General features: G+C 43.0%; 1 protein-coding gene across 1 annotated transcript; it reads left to right on the top strand.

Annotated features, from left to right (window-relative positions):
• The first annotated feature begins 11,531 nt into the window (after positions 1-11,531).
• On the top strand, positions 11,532-19,763 carry SNRPB2 (small nuclear ribonucleoprotein polypeptide B2). Its single transcript, XM_030490137.1, has 7 exons — positions 11,532-11,963; positions 12,158-12,245; positions 13,941-14,113; positions 15,802-15,942; positions 17,100-17,153; positions 18,775-18,863; positions 19,378-19,763. The coding sequence occupies exons 2-7, from the start codon at positions 12,182-12,184 to the stop codon at positions 19,535-19,537; spliced, it is 681 nt and encodes a 226-aa protein (XP_030345997.1). The 5' UTR covers positions 11,532-11,963; positions 12,158-12,181; the 3' UTR covers positions 19,538-19,763.
• Positions 19,764-20,036: the final 273 nt, after the last annotated feature.

Raw genomic sequence — 20,036 nt, 5'->3', positions numbered from 1 at the left:
GAGAAGATACTGCATGCAAGAAACAAAACTAAAAGGCCTCAAATATAGATAAAATCCTGACCACTGCATCCCCACTCTCGGGACTTACCAAAGGTTTTGCCTTAATTCTGCTCACAGGCAGGTCTATTTAGAAAAGCTCCATCTTAATTTATCAGATTCTTTCTCTGCCTTTTGCAGTAGAAATATGAGCATCCCTCTGCTTATTAACTAAGGTCAACATTTGATGGACCCTGACCCTCACAGAGGCAAATAATCTTAGTTATACTCTTCTTACCTAAAAAGCAAACAGCACAAATATGTTACACACAAGTATAATCATGGAATCACAGAATGGTTTGGGTCGGAAGAGACCTTAAAGCTCACACAGTTCCAATCCCCTGCCATGGGCAGGGACACCTTCCACTAGACCAGGCTGCTCCAAGCCTCGTCCAACCTGGCCTTGAACACTGCCAGGGATGGGGCAGCCCCAGCTTCTCTGGGCACCTTGTGCCAGCACCTCAGCACCCTCACAGGGAAGAATTTCTTCCCGATGTCTAATCTAAATCTACCCATGATATTCCACAAGACTGTATTCTATGGGGCAGAGGAAGCTTTTCAGAGCTCTAACATGATGCTGCTGTTGGCTTAAGCTCTTCTAACATTCCACATTTCTACAACACCATTAGCTAAACGATCTTCCCAAATTTCTGACAGCACTGTGCAGGCATTCGTGTTTGCAAATGATAGAGATCTTATGTCTGCAAAGCACAGGATTAATGCCGCCGCCCTGCATCCCTATCATCAAGCTGGCATCCCTATACTTTCATTACCGTTTCCTGGCAACAAAGCACGGAGGCACTTCCATGAATGCTAACAATCCATAGTCATCCTGCTCGCAGACCTTTCCGGAGAGACCTGCCCAAATGAATGAGTGGATCAGTGGTATCTGCTCCTGCAGTATCGGACTCAAACACAGGATCATTTTTCCTGCACGGGGAAAGCATTATTAACATGGTTTTATATCTAAATAACACTTCTATTTTTCTTTCTGGGCATTTATTTTTGGAGTCATACCATATTATTTCACCCCAAAATATAACAAGCCCATTTCTATTCATATTGCACAAACAAACCTCATTTATCCATTTGGTTAGCCATCAGCTGGACAGTTTGACAGTTGGGTGGGTTTTTTCCCAGTTTACAGGACCAAGGTGTGGTAATGTGACAAATCTAATACTGGGCACATATCTGTATTTATTTTTAAATGGAAAATGATTAGTGTTTCCATCTTTAAGCAGAGAGATTGTTGCATTGATACCACGACTAAAAGACAAAGAGCCATGTCCTGGGATGTTGCGCTTTCTCTGATTTGAGTGATATAACTCTTGAGCCTTCTTAGTACTAAACTAGGCAGAATAACTAACAGCAGAAAAGCAGGAAAAGGAGATGCTGTTTGTAACTCTACACTGTTGTGCATGCACAAGGAGAGAGGATTGTCTCTCCAAGAGTAAGTCCTCCTTCATGTTCAAGCAGGCAACGGGTGAGAAAGGCAATGCAGAAAGAGTGACTCGCACAAGTGTTTTCAAATTAAAAAAATATTCACCCTTCTTTACCCTGCCTTTCCATAGTTATCTAAGGGGAAGGGGAAGGCGAAGGGGAAGGGAAAGGGAAAGGGAAAGGAGAGAGGGAAGGGAAAGGGAAAAGAGAAGGGGAAGGGGAAGGGAAAGGAAAGGAAAAGGGGAAAGAAAGGAAAAGGGGAAAGGGAGAAGGAGAAGGGGAAGGAGAAGGAGAAAGGAAAGGGGAAAGGGAAAGGGAAAGAGAAAAGGAAAAGGAAAGGGAAAGGGGAAGGGAAAGGGAAAGGGAAAGTGTCCTGGGTTCAGCTATAGCAGTCATTTTTCTCCTGCTTAGTAGCTGGTGCAGTGCTGTGTTTTTTAACTTTCAGCCTGGGAACAACGCTGATAACACCGATGTTTTTAGTTGTTGCTAAGTAATGTTTATTCCAACCAAGGACTTTCTCAGTCTCATGCTTTGCCAGGGAGGAGGGGAAGCCGGGAGGAAGCAGAGACAGGACACCTGACCCAAACTAGCCAAAGGGGTATTCCATACCACAGCACGTCATGCCCAGTATATAAACCGGGGGGAGTTACCCGGAAGGCCCAGATCACTGCTCAGGTCAGGCTGGGTATCGGTCGGCGGGTGGTGAGCAATTGTATCCTCTCCCCTTGTTATTTCACTAATCGTTATTATCATTGGTGGTAGCAGTAGTGGTTTTGTGTTATACCTTAGTTGTGGGACTGCTCTTATCTCAACCCGTGGGAGTTACATTCTTCCCATTCTCCTCCCCATCCCTCCGGGAGTGGGGGGAGGAAGAAGGTGTGGGGGGGGGGGAGTGAGCGAGCGGCTGTGTGGTTCTGAGTTACCGGCTGGGCTCAAACCACGACAGAAAGGGAAAGGGAAAGGGAAAAGAAAAGGGAAAAGGAAAGGGAAAGGGAAAGGGAAAGGGAGTATTCTGATACAAGGAGGCTTCTCATCTTCTTTCCATTATGTTGGGTATATTAGATTATGCAGGGTATCTGCAGTCCTCTGAGGAACATCTCATTTGATTCTCACTCCTTACAACTTCCCTCCCCAGCCCTGGTGAGACTTTAGTCAATGTTGCAGTGTTTAACAAATGAATGGACCCTTATGCACTGTGTCTGCCTTCCCCCAAGGCTTGCTCATGCCGAAATGCTATCAGCTTCACAGCATGTGGGTACAGAGAAGATATTGGTCTTATCAAGAAAAAACACTGTATTGACAAAGAATCAATACTCAGGTTTGTACTGATGCTGTCAATATCGTTAATGCTTTAATGTCCTAAGGCAAAATTTGACTTGAAAGAGATCTGAGCATGCCCTGGAACAGTTTATTTTCTGTGCTTTTCCCTCTGGCAGCTGGCTCTTGTTTGAAGTCGGGGCAAAGAATCCCTTTGGATCATTAACATTGCTCTGTGACCGTCTGCATAGCAAGTTTTCCACTCCCAACAATTGTTTTCTTGGATAAAACTGTCCAGGTAGTGAGAAAGTGAGTAATGGGTTTCAATCACACTTAGCAGATCTAAAGGGTTAGCTGCACCTTGCTGTAATATACGGCTCTGGCTGTGTTAGCTTAAAATGAGTTTAAGATGGATTCCCTGAAGAAATGGTTCATGGCATATAATCTGGCTGGGAGCAGTATTTCTTTGGGTGACAGCATCCCCAACTGACTTGCTCAAAGGCTGTGGCTGTTGAACAAAGTCAGCACGGGGACATTCCCCATGTATAAGCAGATGTCCCACAAAAACCATCAACATTCTCGAAGGACTCAATGAAGAAGGGAAATACAACCCCTGACATAGGAGCTGGGATGCAATCCATGGCTGAGGCCATTTATATATATGTGTGGTCTCAGTACACAGGGGAAGAACTGACACCATTACAGCCATGATGGACTGGGGAAAATCACACAGGGTGCAGAGCACTGAGGAACAATATTCATCCTCTCCTCATTGATAGACCCACTTTAGGCTGAAGGACAGGCTACTCCCTCCCCAGGGTAGGAATGTCTGCCTCTGAAATTGAGAGTCCAAAGGGGCAATGACAGTCCCACACCTTGTTCGCCCCTTAGCTATAAGGTGCAGGCATGGATGCAGCATGATGAAGTCCAAGGGCAACTGATTAGTTGACTCTCCCTCAGACACGTCCTAGATGCCAGTTCCCACCCACAGTCCCAGTTTCCAGGAAAATAGAGGCTGATTTGCCAGAGCTGAGAAGCTACAGGCTGCCCCTTGCAGGGCTGTCTGCAGGTCAGCAGCTGGTGCCTGGATGGAGGCTGAGGCAGAGGGAGTCTCTACTGGGAACACTCAAATCCAGTATAGGAGAATGGGATCAGCAGTGGATTTGTGCCTTTGTTTGATATTATAATATTGCATGGGGACAGGCTATAGACATTTCTTCTCTTTCACAGAAAATGCATTTTCAACCATCAAATTTCTATTTCTAATTCCTTGTGAAAGGTGAACTCTGCTTTATTCCTAACACGGTGTTAGGAAGGACTAAATATTCAGAGTGAGCAATGAACTAGCTAAAACCTAGACAAAACAAACCAAAACTAAACAAACCCAGAAAGAAGACACACCTTCTCTGTATTGTCTAGCTGAGATTTTATATAATGTGGAAAGATAGTAGTATATTTCTAACACTTTATTTCAGGTTTGGGAGAAGGGAGTCTAGACGCTGCTACCCAATAGGTGCCTCTTCACTGAGAAACACACACGCTGTCTCTGCCTTGCCAGTCCTGCCCCACTCTCTTGGATGGAGGAGAGGTGGGGAGATCACTTCTCTTGTCTGCTTCCCAGCTGCACTTCTCCAGGCATTCTTAGATGGCTTCAGCACCCACCTGAATCAAGCAGGGGAGGGAAGAGCAGTGAAATGCTGCCATCCACATACTCGAGACCACCAGTGGTAGCACAGAAGTTGGCCTTCTCTGCTTTTGTCACCTTGATGTTACTGCTTCATGAGCCAGCTAAATTACTGTTAGAGCAGCAATGTCTCCCTGCGCTGGAAATCACACCTTTGGCACAAAACAGACATACCTTTGGGTAGCAACCACAAGACCCCATTTTCACATTGAGCTGAAAAACGACTAACCTCAAAGTAAAGAAGTTGTGTTGGTTGAATGGGATTCTCCGGGATAAACTATCACTTCACACAGAATTAAAGAGGCAGCAGGAGGTGAATGGGGAGAGTTCATAGTTCCTCTGTCTTGCAAGGCAAGAACAAAATACCTTTTGTAATAATACTTTTCAGTGCTTGAAAACGTTCAAGTGTTTCATCCATTTTATGAAGAACAAAAACCTTTCTAAAAACTGAATATAATTTATAAAAATACTCTTGAACAAAAGGGGGTTTTGTCACTACTAGTTTTCTCTTCAAAAATTATGACCAGCTGGATGCGAAATAATTGCCTTTCGGGCTGAAAACAGGACATTTTTATTTGATTTAGGATGTTGACTGCTTAATATTGTATAGCCTTACTTTGTAACCAGAAGTGCAGCAGGAAGGATTGTCTTAATCCACCTGCGCACTTCATTTTAAGCCAGCAGATTCATGTGTTCATATATCCAAGCACCTGTTCTCATTTCACTCTTTGGAGGTGGGAAATTTATTCATTCAGAGGCAAGATCTCATCTCAGAGAGCTGAGATTTATTTTTACATTACCAAAGGCAGGATGGTGTAAATCATAGTTGGAACCGAGTCTTTTAGAAAGCCAACGCGCTCAGAGCTGCTCCGTATGGAATTCTGATGGAGAAGAGATTGACGCTGCATTTGATTTTGTTCTTGACCTACAGCATTTGGTGATGTAGGGTGTTTATTTTAAAGGGATGGCACGAGAGAACCCTAACGCTTGGAAAGGGCTCTAGCACACTGAAGCTAAATGAGAAATAGGCACTGAAGGGCTCTCTGACTCCCAGCACTGCTGCAGACATAAGGCAGCACAACACATGCAGTCATTTCCACAGCCAGCCAAGGTTTAGCAGCACTGGAAGAATTTATAGCCATCTCGAGTCTACCAGATATGGCAGATTTACAGCCAACTCAAGTACCAGAGATGGTATGATTTACCATCAGCTCCCCAGTGCCTGCTGTGACTGAGAACTAAATGATTTAAATCAATAAATGTTTGAAGGAATGAGACAATCAAAATAACTCATGAGCTTTATTAGTATCCATACGGGGAACTGGCAGAGTTCAACACAAGCCCAGGCAGAACTTGTTAGAGGAGCTTACTACTGCTGTTTGCCCAAACTACAGTAATTATTAACCCTAAGACTAGTAATAAACAAGCTTATTTATGGCTTCATAGCTTGATGCTGGCATGGGTATTAGCAATTTCAAGGCTGAGCTGGCTTGAGAAAGACGCATTTGGGCTCAATCAAAGGGCTTCTTTATGGGGTCCTATTATTCATAGAGCCCCACACTGAGCCAGTAAGCGCTGTGGACACCCTTGGCTGGGCAGACCTCCCTCCTCAGGTAGCACTGGTGTAACCAACTCTCTGCTCGAGATCCTCCTCCTGGGCAAATCTGTTTCCCTGTCAAGCTGTGTTTTCAAGGGCAGGTTTGACTTTCCATCCAGGACAAGCTGTTATTCCCTTGCCATCTGGGGAGATGTCTCTTCAGCTCCACAGTGGTGCCACCAGCTATTTGAGACCACCATGCCCACCCACTGCCCTGCCTTCCAGCCCATGAATGCTGCTTAAAGCAGGTTAAGCTTCCTCCTCACCTCTTTGCCACAGTTCATCTGGGCTATTGCAGATACCACCTCTAGCCTCCTATTTCCCAGCTGCTTCAAGCTCAGCAATACAGGTAACATTCCCGGCACCCATCTCCACCTCACTGGTCCCTTAGATGCCTGCAGTTTGCATCAGGGCCTCAGCACATCCCTCCAACGTGTCTGGCTGATTAAGCTCAAGACCAGCACTGACCTGGGGCAGTTGTGACTGGCTCAGGTTGCTGTGACACAAGAGCTGTGAGGAGCTTTGCCAGGGCTCCTCTCTGCTTGGGAGCTGTGCTTAGGCCCCATCTGTGACCTCTGGTCCTTTCTTGAGCCGCACAGCAACCGTGCCTGGCCAGGTACCTCGCAGAGCCCAAGCTGTATGCTTAATGTCAGACCTTTCTTGTTGCTCTTGGCTTGTCTGGTGGCCAGCGAGCAGTGGCTGAACTGCTGGACTTAAATCTGCTCTTCTTGCTCGGGTGCTGTGGGGCTATGCCATGCTGGTGCAGCCTGTCTGCCCTGCCATGCTGGGCTCCTGGCTTGCCTTTCTTTATGGACCCATCTGCCCTTGCTGCTCTCTGACAGCCTGGTGCCTTCTGTAAAACACTCAGATGTTTTACCAAATGCTGTTGGCTTCATGGATGATCGAGGCTGGTTCCTCTGGTCACGCTCTACAGCCAGTTCCTACTTTCCTAGCTATGCTCTGGACAGGGCTTCCTGCCCCATGAGGGCCCATCCCTCCTGCACCCGGTGCCTGCTGTGAGAGTGTTGTACAGAGCACTGCTCCTCTTCTTTTACTCAGCATTGCAGCCAGGACACCACTGAGAATTCATACACCAGGGAAGCTCTGCAAGAGCAGCAGCTAAAACTGGTTTGTTCTGATGTGGCTGGAGATGTTCACACTGGGGGATTGGTGGTTTGTGAGATTCAAAAAAACAAGCGACGCAAACAACCAGGCAGTTTTATACAACTCAGCAGGTAAGTCTTGATTTCATTATACTACAATGTATTAGGATTCAAAAGTATTGAATTTTAAACGCTCACTGTAAGTCACATCACTTAACACGACATTAGAATGCTGATTCCAGTAAAACTAATAAAGTTAACCCAGACTGAAAGAAAAAGGGAAGGAATGTGAGTATTCTTACACAATAATAAATCAAACCAGTGCATTGCTATTCTCCCCAGTGAAGAGTTACAGTGTGGACAGATGGCAACGCCACCAATTAGTACTAATAAAAGACAACCCCCAGCACCCTGAACTAATTTGGAACCATCTGTATGGAATTAAAAGTGCTACCCGCATTTTATCTTTTTCAGTATATTAACACACCCAAACTAACTGGGAACCACTGGGATGATACATATAGCAAATAGGAGGAGTTTGCCATCAAGGGCGGTGCTTGGCATCCTTGTGATTTCAGAGCAGCTTTTGCTCCAAGGACTGAAGTAAGGCCTTAAAAGTATCATCTGCTAAAGGTCTGGCATGTTCTCCAGGGTGCAGAGCTTTCCTTTCTGGGGTCAGGGGTTATTTTTTGAGGGGGGAAGGGAAGTGGTTTGTTACTGATGTTAATTGAAAGGTTTTTGTACTAATAGAGCAGTGATAGTTGCTGCCATCTGGTGAGCACTAAAATGGAAGAAACAGAGCTGAGATGGGAAAGGGAGTAATTCATTGGTGAACTCAGCTGGCTTTTGTTGAACAAGCTCCTTGCGTGACCTGTGGAGTCATCCTCCAAGTTCTATTGATTTTTTTTATTCTTCTTTTTCATTCTTAGCATGCTTGATAAAACACAAAGATGAAATACACTCATTTCACAATTTGTCATAGAATCACAGAATGGTTTGCGTCAGAAGGGACCTTAAAAATCATCTAAGTTCCAACCCCCTGCCATGGACAGGGACACCTTCCACTAGAGCAGGTTGCTCCAAGCCCCTGTGTCCAACCTGGCCTTGAACACTGCCAGGGATGGGGCAGCCACAGCTTCTCTGGGCACCCTGTGCCAGCGCCTCAGCACCCTCATTGTGAAAAATTTCTTCCTAGTATTGAATCTCCCCTCTGCCAGTTTAAAGCCATTCCCCCTTGTCCTGTCACTACACGCCCTTGTAAAAAGTCCCTCTCCAGATTTCTTGTAGGCCCTCTTCAGGTACTGTAGGCTGCTGTGAAGTCCCCCTGGAGCCTTCTCTTCTCCAGGCTGAACAATGCTGCATATATATGCTGGATATATTATTCTGGATATAAACAAATATGAATGTCAAGTATCTAAAATTCAATGCTGGTTCACTTAACAATGGCAATGCAACTGTTTTCTGTTGCCATAAACTAGAGTTATATCCAAAGAAACAAAGTGCTGTGCTGTTTTCTCCTGTGGCCTTGGTAAGGGAGAAAGGTGACTTGGTCAATAGAACAAATGAACAGTTGTATTAATCATGATAGAATGATTTTCCTCTGAAACACTAGTAATAAATACGTGGTTGTGATGGTGTACTCTTCCCTCGGCTGGCGAAGGTCCCTTGACTAAACTACGTTGTCTACCAAAGAGATCTGTCAGGCAGACTATTTAATAATTACAAGTATAAACTGCCAATAATAAATGTCAGATGAATGTGTGGAGGTTCTTCTAGATCAAGCAGTACTACGTTCAATCATCTTAGTGATTATGGAACAGCTTTATTAAAGGAACCACAGTACATTTTTCCCCTTCCATACAGTGTTTTTGCTTGCCTCTCTCCCTACCACTGGGTGTTCTATTGTCCTCCAAAGGGGGTCAGCTGGGTCCTCTTCCTGAGCGGTTACAGTTAATTCAGGTGGTCCCAATGGTGCTTTTCCAAGTGCTTCACCACATTTGTCAATACTAAATTTCTCCTGCCATCACGTTGTCTATTCACTTTGCTTTGTCAGTTTGCAGAGGTCGTGTATCCTGAGCCTGTGAACAATGACCTGTAAATCACTGCAGGCTCCTCAGCTCCTTCTGGCAATTTACACCAGTGGAAGGCAGTCAGGACAACTGCCCAGCAACTGCTGATTTATAGGACTCAATTCCTTCTCTTTTGCACCTTCCAATTGAATATAGATCCCAAAGTTGTTCACCCTTCAAAGAACCTTTTCTGTCTTAAACATGAGGTTTCACATATATTGACTTTGCAAGTGCTCACAGCACCACTGTTTGTGCTTCCTAGGGAATTTCCTTATTTCCTGCCATTTTGTTCACTGTCTTTGTCCATGTTCCAATGTTTAGGGATGTATTATCATACTCCTTGACACAGCAGAACACAACAGCCAAACGCTGAAGACCAACCCAGCCATATTACAAAGCATTCACACTTGTGTCTGTTTCCAGCACATGATTTTCACTATGCACACAGGTGAGATGAAAATATTTCTGTACTGATAAATTAGAGAAACTTATCCCATGATCTTCATACAGGGAGATAACAACTGTGAAAAGTGTGAGGCATCATGTGTACGTGGACCAAATCAAAGCTGTGATGATTGCACAGTGGAGTGAAGCTTCCCCTGTAGGCAGCTCTTGGACATGCTCCTGTTTTAGTTTGGAGAATTGCATTGGATTTAGAAAAGGAAGGCGAAGGAAAACCCCTCAATGTTTATTACAGGTTTCATAACAAACAACAGCAACAATAATGAAATGCTAGGTTTCCTTGACCTGAGCAAAGGGCAGGAAGAGGGAAGAGCAGTGGCTACAAAGGTATTTTCAAGAACCCTGTGCCTTTCATTTTGTTTCTTCAGTGCTGTTTGACAACGTGATGAAGCAGCTACCTGTTCAAGCTGGAAGCGTGTTCCCAGCCTGTTATATAGGTGATAAATTATAACTGCCTACTAAGTTGCTATGGGCACTCTTGCTAAGAAACTTGAAGTAATTTTTACAATACTTCAAGCTTTCAGACTTTAACAAATGACTGAGTGAATACGAGAGCACTGTACCTCTCTGGTAGGGGATTAAGAAAACAAAAGTAATCCAAATAAACCTTGGGGAGGAGAAAGGGGAAGCGAAGCTGAAGAATGAATGTCACTTCTATTGAACTGGCAGGCAGACTGTGAAATCCCACCTGAGGAGCAGGAAAGACACAGCTTTTCTGCTTTACTGCATCCAAATCCTGCAAGAATAAATCAGCTGTGCTTAAAGTGACACAGAGCAAGCACGAGTGCAGCACACTGTGCTGGATCAATTACTGAAGCCATGAATCCCTCCTCACTTTGTGTCAAGTTGAGGTTTTCCCTGCGTTTGTTTTCTCTAACATGTCTTCTCTACGAACAGCTGAAGGACTTTGTTTTGAAAATCATTTATAGTATGCATTTTTGATTCTGTCAGAAAAATTCCCTTAGCTACGTTGACTCAGTAACAAATAAGTAGTTTTGAACACTGTTACTAAATTATGAAGTTACATGGACAACACTGATCAATGCATAACATAGCAGCATCAGTGTTTCTGCAAAACAGTGGTTTAATGCATTTGCTCATGTTTGGATATTTCAAAGTTACCCTTTATCATAACAACTGGTTCTAGAACAGTAAACAAAGGAAAATAATTAGGCCCCTAAAACTTGACTGGAACTGCTGCCTATTGTGTTTTAAATTTGTGGCATGTATGCATTGCATATGGCATCACACTGGCACGCCGTTCCCCATTCCATGCAATGCTACAAACAACTGAAGAACTCACTGTTCTCTTCCACCAGTAAGTAACATCTCAATCGACAGCTTTTTATTCTTTTATTTATATTCAACTCACTTTAGTCCATGTTGTTCTTTTCAGGCTTCCTAAATACAAGATGTTTTTTTTACTGAAGCAAACCCTAGGATCTGAAAGTAATGTTTTTCTCCCTGAAATGTAACTGAACCAAGAACTCTCTATCTAACATTCCTGCTTTTTACAAAGCAAGAACTATCTTATTGATTATATTCTTTTTGGTATGTAACCAGGTTGAACTTTCGCAGCTCCAAATTGCTTCTGAAAAAAAGCCTCATAATTATTGCTAGAAATGAAGGTATGCAGCTCACTAAATTATTCCAAAAATTCAAGGGCCACAACCCCAATCTCTGCTGTTTATTTACCCTGAGCTGCCACTACCGCAGGGACCCTCAAAGCACCTCCAAGAAATTACATGCTCAGATACTTTGCCCTCTCACTATCATAAGTAAAACCAAATATCCGCTAATGAATGTCTACAGGCATTAAGTTACTGCTTCCCTTCACTCTCCACAAGCTGCTGTGCCAGCCGTTTAGCTGTGGTGACAAAAACGAAGCTAACCTCTTACTGCTCCGCCGGCACCGGGCAGAGCTGAAGCCTGGGGCGGGAAACCCCCATCCCGGGCAGTTCCAAGCCCCACTGTGATTCCCGGGGAGCCCCGACTACAACCCCCCCTCACCGCGGGGCTGATCCAGAGGCAGACGGAGCTCCCCGAGGCGTTTCATCGGCTTTCACCGGCCGGCACCCCTCTGCGGCCCGGCGGGGCGCGTTGAGGCAGCGGAGAAAAGGGGCTCCGGGCTCTAAACCCGCCTCAGGACCCGGCACTGCGGCAGCAGCACCACGCCGGGCCGTGACTGCCACCGCGCAGGCGCTGCCGGGCATCGGCGCTCGGCACATCGATCGCTGCGGGAGCGGCTCTGCCGCCTGCGCCGCCGTTACGCGGGGCGGGACAGGACGGGCCGGCCGCCATCGCGGCGGGAAGAGGTGCGGAGCGTGGTGCGGGCGGGCGGACCGGGCCGGCGGGAGGAGAGCGTGGGGCATGGCGGGCTGCCTCGGGGAACGCCCGTCCCGCTGCCCCTGGGACCCGGGGGAGCGTGTGTGCGGCCCCGCGGGGTGGGGAATGGCGCCGGCCGCGCCTCGGCCACCGGTAACGGTTCGTGTGTGTGCTCCGCCTGCAGGCAGGTCTGCAGCCGCCGCCGAGGATGGACATCAGGCCGAACCACACCATCTACATCAACAACATCAATGACAAGATTAAGAAAGAAGGTAGTGGGGCCTGGCACTCGCCTCCGGGACGCGGCCGCTGCCAGCAGCGGGGCTGGCGAGCGCGGTCTCGCAGCAGCGAGCTGCGAGGCGCCGGGCAGGCGGCGGGTGCGAACGGAGCCCTCGGCAAACCGCTGCTTGCAGCGAGGCTGCAGCTGAAGTCAGCAAATGCAGCACAACGTTTAAGCCTCTTTTTGTAAGACAGGGCTCTTGTTCTTAAGGAAGCTTCTCGTTGTCTCCCTGCTGTAGTTCTGTAGCTAACTGCACAGGCCAGGTTTGCTTCTCAGTGAATAACTAAGGAGAATATCCGATTGATGCTAATAGGGGTGTTGGCAGGCGTTTTGTTGGCCTCTGCAGTCCCCTCTTGCTGTGGCGTGGGGACATCTGTGCGCTCCTCGTTTGTTCAGTGCCATGCAGAAGCAGAGGACATGGTATGAGCGAGCCTGCTTTGCATCATTGCATTGGAGGCACTGCTTTGCAGCCCTCTCCAGATAGATGGCTTCATGCTGAGGAACTTCAGCTCCTCACTGTGTGCTGAAAATAAAAACCTTGCCCTTACCTGGCTGTGTGTTCAGTTTGTAAAACCACCCACTTTATGCTTATCTTACAGTGTAGAGTGATCGCAGTACGATCACAGTAATTTGTTACTGTTTGTGAGCAGAGTGGTGGAATCAGATCAGCGCTACTTAGATGTTTCTTCGAGGTGCTTCAGAAAGATCTGAAAGTGCAAACAGTTTTACTGAGAAATTATTTCTTAACTTGGCAAGATGGTTTTACTGAATAAATTTAACTTGGGGCTTTGTTCTTTGTAGCATGTTAAGTGCCCTGTAAACTAGAAAGTCTCCCTTATGAAATTGTGTGGTCATAATTTTTAAATGGAGGTTTTCAAATTACCTGTGAAGCTTACAGATTTGATTTTTAAAATACAGGTTTAGAAGTTATTTTTAAGGAAAGTGGTTTGATAAGAAAACTTAAAAATAGAGCAGTGTGGTTGGTCAGGAGCAGCTGGAGGAAGTGACAGTGGGCTGGTATTACCAGGTCATTATTACCGATTACTATTGGTAATATTGGTTATTACCAGTAAATAAGAGACAGTGCTCTTATGTTGCTGAAATACTTCAAATGTTAAGATTTGTGAGGTAGAATGATTACACAATACAGATGATTTATTTAGCTTGATTGGGTAAGATTAAGGTTTTATTTGGTGTGTAGTCAGGTGATTTTAAATAATGAAAACAAATCCACTGCAGCTGTAAGGTACAGTGAGATCATACAAAACACACTTGGATACAGATTATGAAAAAACATTTCATGTGCACAAGAGAACTGCTTAAAAAGTTACAAACAAATTCTCCAAACTGAGTTAGCCTTTTAAGTAGTTACTATTTTGCTGTGGCCTTGGTTTAAGTCATACCTCTTTACTACTGCATGTTATGGTATTGATTTTCTGATGGTATTGAAAAAGCGGTACAGCTTTTTCACTACATGAATACTAGAGGTGTGAAACGAAGTGTTACACACCGACTTATAAAAACTGGGCAAGTAAACTTGTGCTTGTGCAACAGCTTTGACTAAACTAATGTAACATACTGCTCTGTGAGCTACAGCTGCCAAAAAGCATTGTCACTGAAGGACAGCAAACTCTGTAGAGGTGGACATTTGCCTGTATCTAATCTATTTTTTTCATATGGTCAACAGAACTGAAGAGGTCCCTGTATGCGTTATTCTCACAGTTTGGCCATGTGGTTGACATTGTGGCTTTAAAGACTATGAAGATGAGAGGACAGGCTTTTGTTATATTTAAAGAACTTGGGTCATCTACCAATGCTTTAAGACAGCTACAAGGCTTTCCGTTTTATGGGAAGCCAATGGTAAGTTATTTTGTTAGCTTTTTGAAGAAAAAAGAAATGCTGTGGTATGATACAGTGTTTTGGCACTTGCACCTTGTGAATTAACCACCGTGTGTACTTGTACTATTACTCAGTTGTGTCCTGTCTCGATGAATACATGCAAGCTAGAGGGATGCTGAAGAGACCGTAGTTAAAACACAGGGGTTGAACTTGGCATTTAGGTTTCCTAAACGATGGCTGCATGTTTTCTTTTGCTGGATTAAAGTTTTTAAGATCTTAAATACTTCCATTTTATTTATCATGTTTTCTGTTGAATCAATTAAATTAATTCTGTAATATTATTGAAGTAATTTAACCGTAAGCACCTAATCTAGAGTAAGCTTGGTTACTATTCTGTTTGTATTAAATAGCTAGAATATAATGCTTCCTTTTTGAGGTAACAGTGAGTGGAGTGAAGAAAGTTTTGCTTTCCAGAAATCAACAGTTGTGACCAGTGGTTTATTTTTTCAAATCAATGTGTAGTTCTGTTTGTGCATGCATCAGATCACCAAGCCAAGTAACTGAATTTCAGTAGAACTCGAGTGAAGCAAATTCACTGCTGTTTGATAGAATGTCATTTAATAATGTACTTCGTAATGTGTAGAATAGCGGAAGGATCGACATGTTGTTGCCTGCTTGGATAATTGGGCATCTCTTAATTCTGCAACTATTTGTGAGGCATAATGATACATGCAAGTGGCCCGCTTGACTCCTGTGATGGATGGATGTATTACTGCTGGCTTTCAGCTCATGGCTTTGGGCATTTAGGAGGGCACAGACAGTTCATGTTGCTGAACCACAAGCTTTTTTCATTAACACTTTCAGATTCCCCACTGAAATCCTTGACAAGGAATTGTGCAAGCTCACTTCTGTCGTTTACCCTGGTAGAGGTTTGAGCTCAGTAAAATGCAACAGGAAATAAAAAGATTAAGGCTTTATAAGCGTTTAGGTGTACTTCCCTCTTTGAATATTGCCTGCAGCGTGCATACTCTGTCTAAGCAAAAAGCATTTAAAAAAAAAATCTTCAACTGCTGTGTAATTTTGTATTGAGTCTGATAGTCTCTGACAGTAAAAGTAATAGGATTGTGTGTGTATGTAATATTGCACCTGAGTATACTCATAGCTGCATCTGCATTCCCCGGCAGCCTGCGTCAGAAAACCAGCACCAATGTGCTGCTGACACAATCTGTGCAACTGGTTTGGATTAAGGCAGGTACTTGCCTCTCTATTTAAGAAGTCTGAGTTTTGCTGAACTCGGAGATCTGAGAAATCACTGTAAAATTTTAACTCCCCTTAAAATGGGGTTAAAAAAATCGTCCTGGGGTTTTTAATAGAAGGTAGTGCAAATCTTGTCACGTGTCTTCACATCACTTTATATAGTGTGCTCAAAAGATGCTGTTAGATGAATAGAATTCTGATTCCAATGAGTTAAAATCAGTGATTTCCATCTTAAGGGGTTTTTTGAGTTCCGTAGTTGTATTCAGAATTAATCATGAGGATTAGATACTGTAAGCATACCTACAGTTTATAACAGTATTTTTAATATGAGAAATTTCTGGGAAAAAATGTAAATGCACAGAACACAGTTAATGAAAATAGAAAATGTTCAGTTTTATTAACTGCAAATGTATTGTTCTGTTTTGTTTGTGTTTTTTTTCCCTTTTAAAAAGCGGATTCAGTATGCAAAAACAGACTCTGATATCATCTCTAAAATGCGTGGTACTTTTGCCGATAAGGAAAAAAGGAAGGAAAAGAAGAAGGCCAAATCTCTGGAGCAGTCAGCAAATGCACCAAATAAAAAGGTTATCCAGGTAAGCTGCTTCTCTGTTTGAAAAAGAAAAAACAAACACACACAAAGGGTATTTTAAATTGGGTTTTGCTTTGGTGTTTTTTGGGGGTTTTTTTTTTAGGATTAAGTATTGTATTTTGGTACTTTTCAATTCCCTGAATTGTGGTCTATTGATATCTGGTGCTCTTGTGCACTCACTAGAAGTTGAAGGAGAGGTGGCAGATGATACAGTCCTTGCTTCCCTCCCCCCTCCTTTCCTATTACCAGATGAAAATAAAGGTATAGGGCAAAGGTACAATAAATCAAAGCAGGAACTAACCTCTTTATAGAAGAGGTAAAAAAGGAGGGGTGTGTACTTCTTTCATGCCAGCTTCAAGTGCTCAAACAGCTTTTTTCTTCAGTGTTTTAGTGCCCTGTTTGCTCTATAAGCACTGAAGAATGGTAAACGGGAACAAGATAATAGATGTACAGTTGGATGAAGAGGGGTTGGTTTGGAATGTATCTCCACTAGGGGTTGGCCTAGCCTAAACTAATAACATTTAGTAATTTATATGCTGAAGTATAGCAGGAAATATTGAGGCACAGAGTTTGAATATTGTGTTACTTAACTACACTTCCTGCTAAGGCACACATTGCTATCGAGAGAAGAGTGTTCATAGAAAGCAACATTTTCTATGTAGAATATTCAGATTTTTCAGGATTTATTAAAAAGTCAAATCATAATATAGAAATCTCTTAAGAAATAATTGCTAGTAGCTATAATGGTAATAGCTTCAGTTATCCTTGCTAGAGCAGAGTCCTCAGGGGAAACACCTGTTTTCCTCTTGTTAAGTATGTCCTGTCTAGGCCTTCATTTTCAAAACTATTTCCTTCTTGTATATTTAAACAAATACTATAATGTGGAGAAATAGTGATTTTCTATATCTGCTGGCTTGGCCATTAGTCAGATCAGCTACTACTGATGTCTTTTTCTTTGATCAGCTGGTTTTGGAGTCCAGCCAAATTCATGAGCTTTATATTTCCCTTCAGGAAGCTCATAAGCAACAAACATTCCTTGGATTGTAGGTTAAAAAACACATTAACATACTTCTTGAATTGTACCAAAACATGCTGATATGGTTGTGCTTATATATTTCTAACAGAACACCTTTGTAAAACTATTTTGTACTTATTCACTAGGGAGCAACACAAAATTCAGCCAGCGCCCCAGGGACTGCAGCACAGAATCAGCAGGTAATGCTTTTTTGGGTGTGTGTGAATAAAAGCACTAATATTTAAAATTATTCTCAGTCAATAGTAGTTTTACACATGGAAACTCAAGGATATATTTTACAGCTTCCTTTTTGTTTTGAGACATTTGCCTACCAGCTAAATCACAGCAAATAAGCAAAAGAAATTCCACTTTTACTGCATCTGGTTGACATGAAATGAGAATCTGCAGTTTCTCATTACTATACAGAAAACTATTAAGAAATTAAGAACTATTAAGCACTAATTAAGCACTATTAAGAAATCCCACTTTAATTCTTAAATCAGTTGAAGGATTCTTAGGGTTGGGCTTTTTTTTCATTATTAATAAATTCCCTTTAAATTATTTTGTTCTTGTAGTAGAAAAGCAGAAGGAAGACTACACAGGGTGCCAGAATATGTGCGTAAAAGCTTCCTTTCAGGAGTTTGAGGGTCCTCTGCTCACTTTTTTCTTATAAGTGTCTTATTTTCCAAAGAATTGTGTAAAGATGTAGCAACAACTCCCTACGCTTTGCTCATCTTGTGTGCTCAGTGACCTTCTAAATGATTGACGTGTGTTAGAAGTAGAGGCAGTAAAGAGCCAAGATGTGCACTAGAGCAAATATATGGAAGAGTATCTTTGCCTGCCCTGCATCTCTTTCTTGAATACTATCATTGAGAACTGCATACATAAGCCACAGGGGAAACGTCTTGCTTCCAGTCTGGGTTTTCTTTTGGATATCATTTGTACCAAAGGTACAATATGTGTGTGTCAATTTGCATCAAAGCACAACCCTCAGTAGGTTATTTGTTTGAAGTTCAGAAGTTTATTTTCTAATGGCACTGCCTGGAACGTTTCCATCAGCTGAAGGAAATTATTGTGCTGAAGCATTAACTTCTTGGCACTGTTATTAGAATGTTTGAAGTTGTGGTGTCCAGTTTATTTTTGTAATGTCCTTGATGACTTGGGCTGATTCTAGTCTTTCAGTCCAGTGTCAGCGAACTGACTACCCAGCCTTGTGTCTGGTGGGTTGCTAGAAATTCATATTAGCAGGCAAATCTGTTAAGGACTCTACAGACTTTAAATCTAATGGGGTTTCTAATTAATAAATTTGAGCACTGTAGTAAAACCATGTGGGTTTTGTGGGCTTCAGTTCCCCAAAAAATATTCAATATTTCAGTACTACAGCAGGTGAGCAGGGTATTTATCTTGGTATTTATCCTACTGCTCTTTCGGAAGGATGTGAGTCTTTTGGAGGTTCTTCCACTACTATGCAGATGTTTTGGGCAGCACTACAGCCAGAATTTGGGCACCTGGGTCCCATCCCTGGCAGTGCTGAGAGTACTGCAGTATCCGCTGTTGAGAATCTGAGTCTAAGTGTGACATCTAAGACAACATGTTACTGTGATTTTTGGAAATAAGAGCCTCTGTAAATGAGTATATCGTTGTAACAGAATCAAGACGCTCTGTCTGTATACTGCATGAAGGTATACTGAAGTCCAGCGAGCAGTGTTATGAGCAATACTTAAGGATATGAGAGTCTTGGTTCAAATAATCATGGAGACAGATGCAGAGGAACAGATACTTGTGTGTAATCTTCTGAGCTTTGATCTTCTGTTGTTGCAGGTGCCTGACAACCCACCCAACTATATCCTTTTCCTTAATAACTTGCCTGAGGAAACAAACGAGATGATGCTGTCCATGTTATTCAATCAGTAAGTTCTGAATAAAAGGACTTCTCCTTTGAATTTTTACCTGTATGCTTTTTGTCAGTTGGCAAGCTGACTTTTTAGAAATAAGAGTTTTTTCTGAAGGTATTTCAGTTCTTTGTCTTACTGCCAAGATTACAGATGTCAGTTCTGGTGTCTCGGTTCAGAAGGCAAATCCGATTTATTCGTAGCTGGTTTTGATTGTGTAAGTTATCTACCATCAATCTGTCCTGGATTTAAGCTGGTGACTTTAATATTAAAGACATTACGACAGCAGCAGCTTTAAAACTAGCTTTAGTTGCTTCCGTATGTGCACAAGACTGATTAAATTACTTCCAGATAATGATCTTTAATTGAAGTATGGTTCTAAGACTGGACATGTAACAGCCTTCAATTTAAATCTTTCACTAGTAGTAACTATTATACTAGTAGATGCTTATGATAAGGTCTTACAGCTGCTGCTAAGAGATGTGTTATCAAGCTAGAAAATATTATCTGACTCTTTGACCTTATTTTAAAGGTTTCCTGGATTCAAAGAAGTTCGCTTAGTGCCTGGGCGCCACGACATTGCATTTGTGGAGTTTGAAAATGAGAATCAAGCGGGAGCTGCGCGAGATGCTCTCCAAGGATTCAAGATTACTCCGTCTCATGCCATGAAAATCACTTACGCGAAGAAATAACCGGATGCTCCTATAAAGGAGTTGTCTAGATAGTTGGGGTTTTTTTAATGCAATGATACTTTGCTCAGCTAGCATGTTTGCTGTTCTCTGCAGAAAACTGAAGACTTGTGTACAATGGTCACAACAGCCAGGAGAGACGTTGGATTTCCACAGGTCTACTGGATAGTAAATTTTTGTGTTGAAATACTGATTTTTATAAAATAAATAAAGTTTATGCTGTTCTCAAGCCATGTGTTTCCTCGAATCTATCTTACTATTGATCTGTTGGGCTTGCAGGGCTTACTCAGTATATTGGTTTAACTACTTTTAAGGTGACAGTCATTTCTCAGAAGTAAGTGCTGCAAAAATAGCTGTCTTTGCAGAGCAAAATGCGTGAGCAGGAATGCTAAATGCCACCATATTGAGAATAAACACAACACTCAATCTTCAGCCTCATTACCAAGGGGGCAGCTGCTTTTCAGCGACAATAATTTTGTCACTTAAGAAAAACAGCTTATCA

Source organism: Strigops habroptila, chromosome 6 (genome assembly GCF_004027225.2).
Source record: "Strigops habroptila isolate Jane chromosome 6, bStrHab1.2.pri, whole genome shotgun sequence".
Taxonomy (NCBI): domain Eukaryota; kingdom Metazoa; phylum Chordata; class Aves; order Psittaciformes; family Psittacidae; genus Strigops; species Strigops habroptila.
Note: the sequence above shows the minus strand (reverse complement) of the source record. Positions and strands in the feature narration are given on the sequence as shown.

Bases quoted from the DNA above. Each gene is read 5' to 3' on its own strand.
- SNRPB2 (XM_030490137.1), top strand. From the start codon at position 12,182: ATGGACATCAGGCCGAACCACACCATCTACATCAACAACATCAATGAC. The intron at 12,246-13,940 runs GTAGTGGGGCCT...TATGGTCAACAG, and splicing joins TGACAAGATTAAGAAAGAAG to AACTGAAGAGGTCCCTGTAT. The intron at 14,114-15,801 runs GTAAGTTATTTT...CCTTTTAAAAAG, and splicing joins CGTTTTATGGGAAGCCAATG to CGGATTCAGTATGCAAAAAC.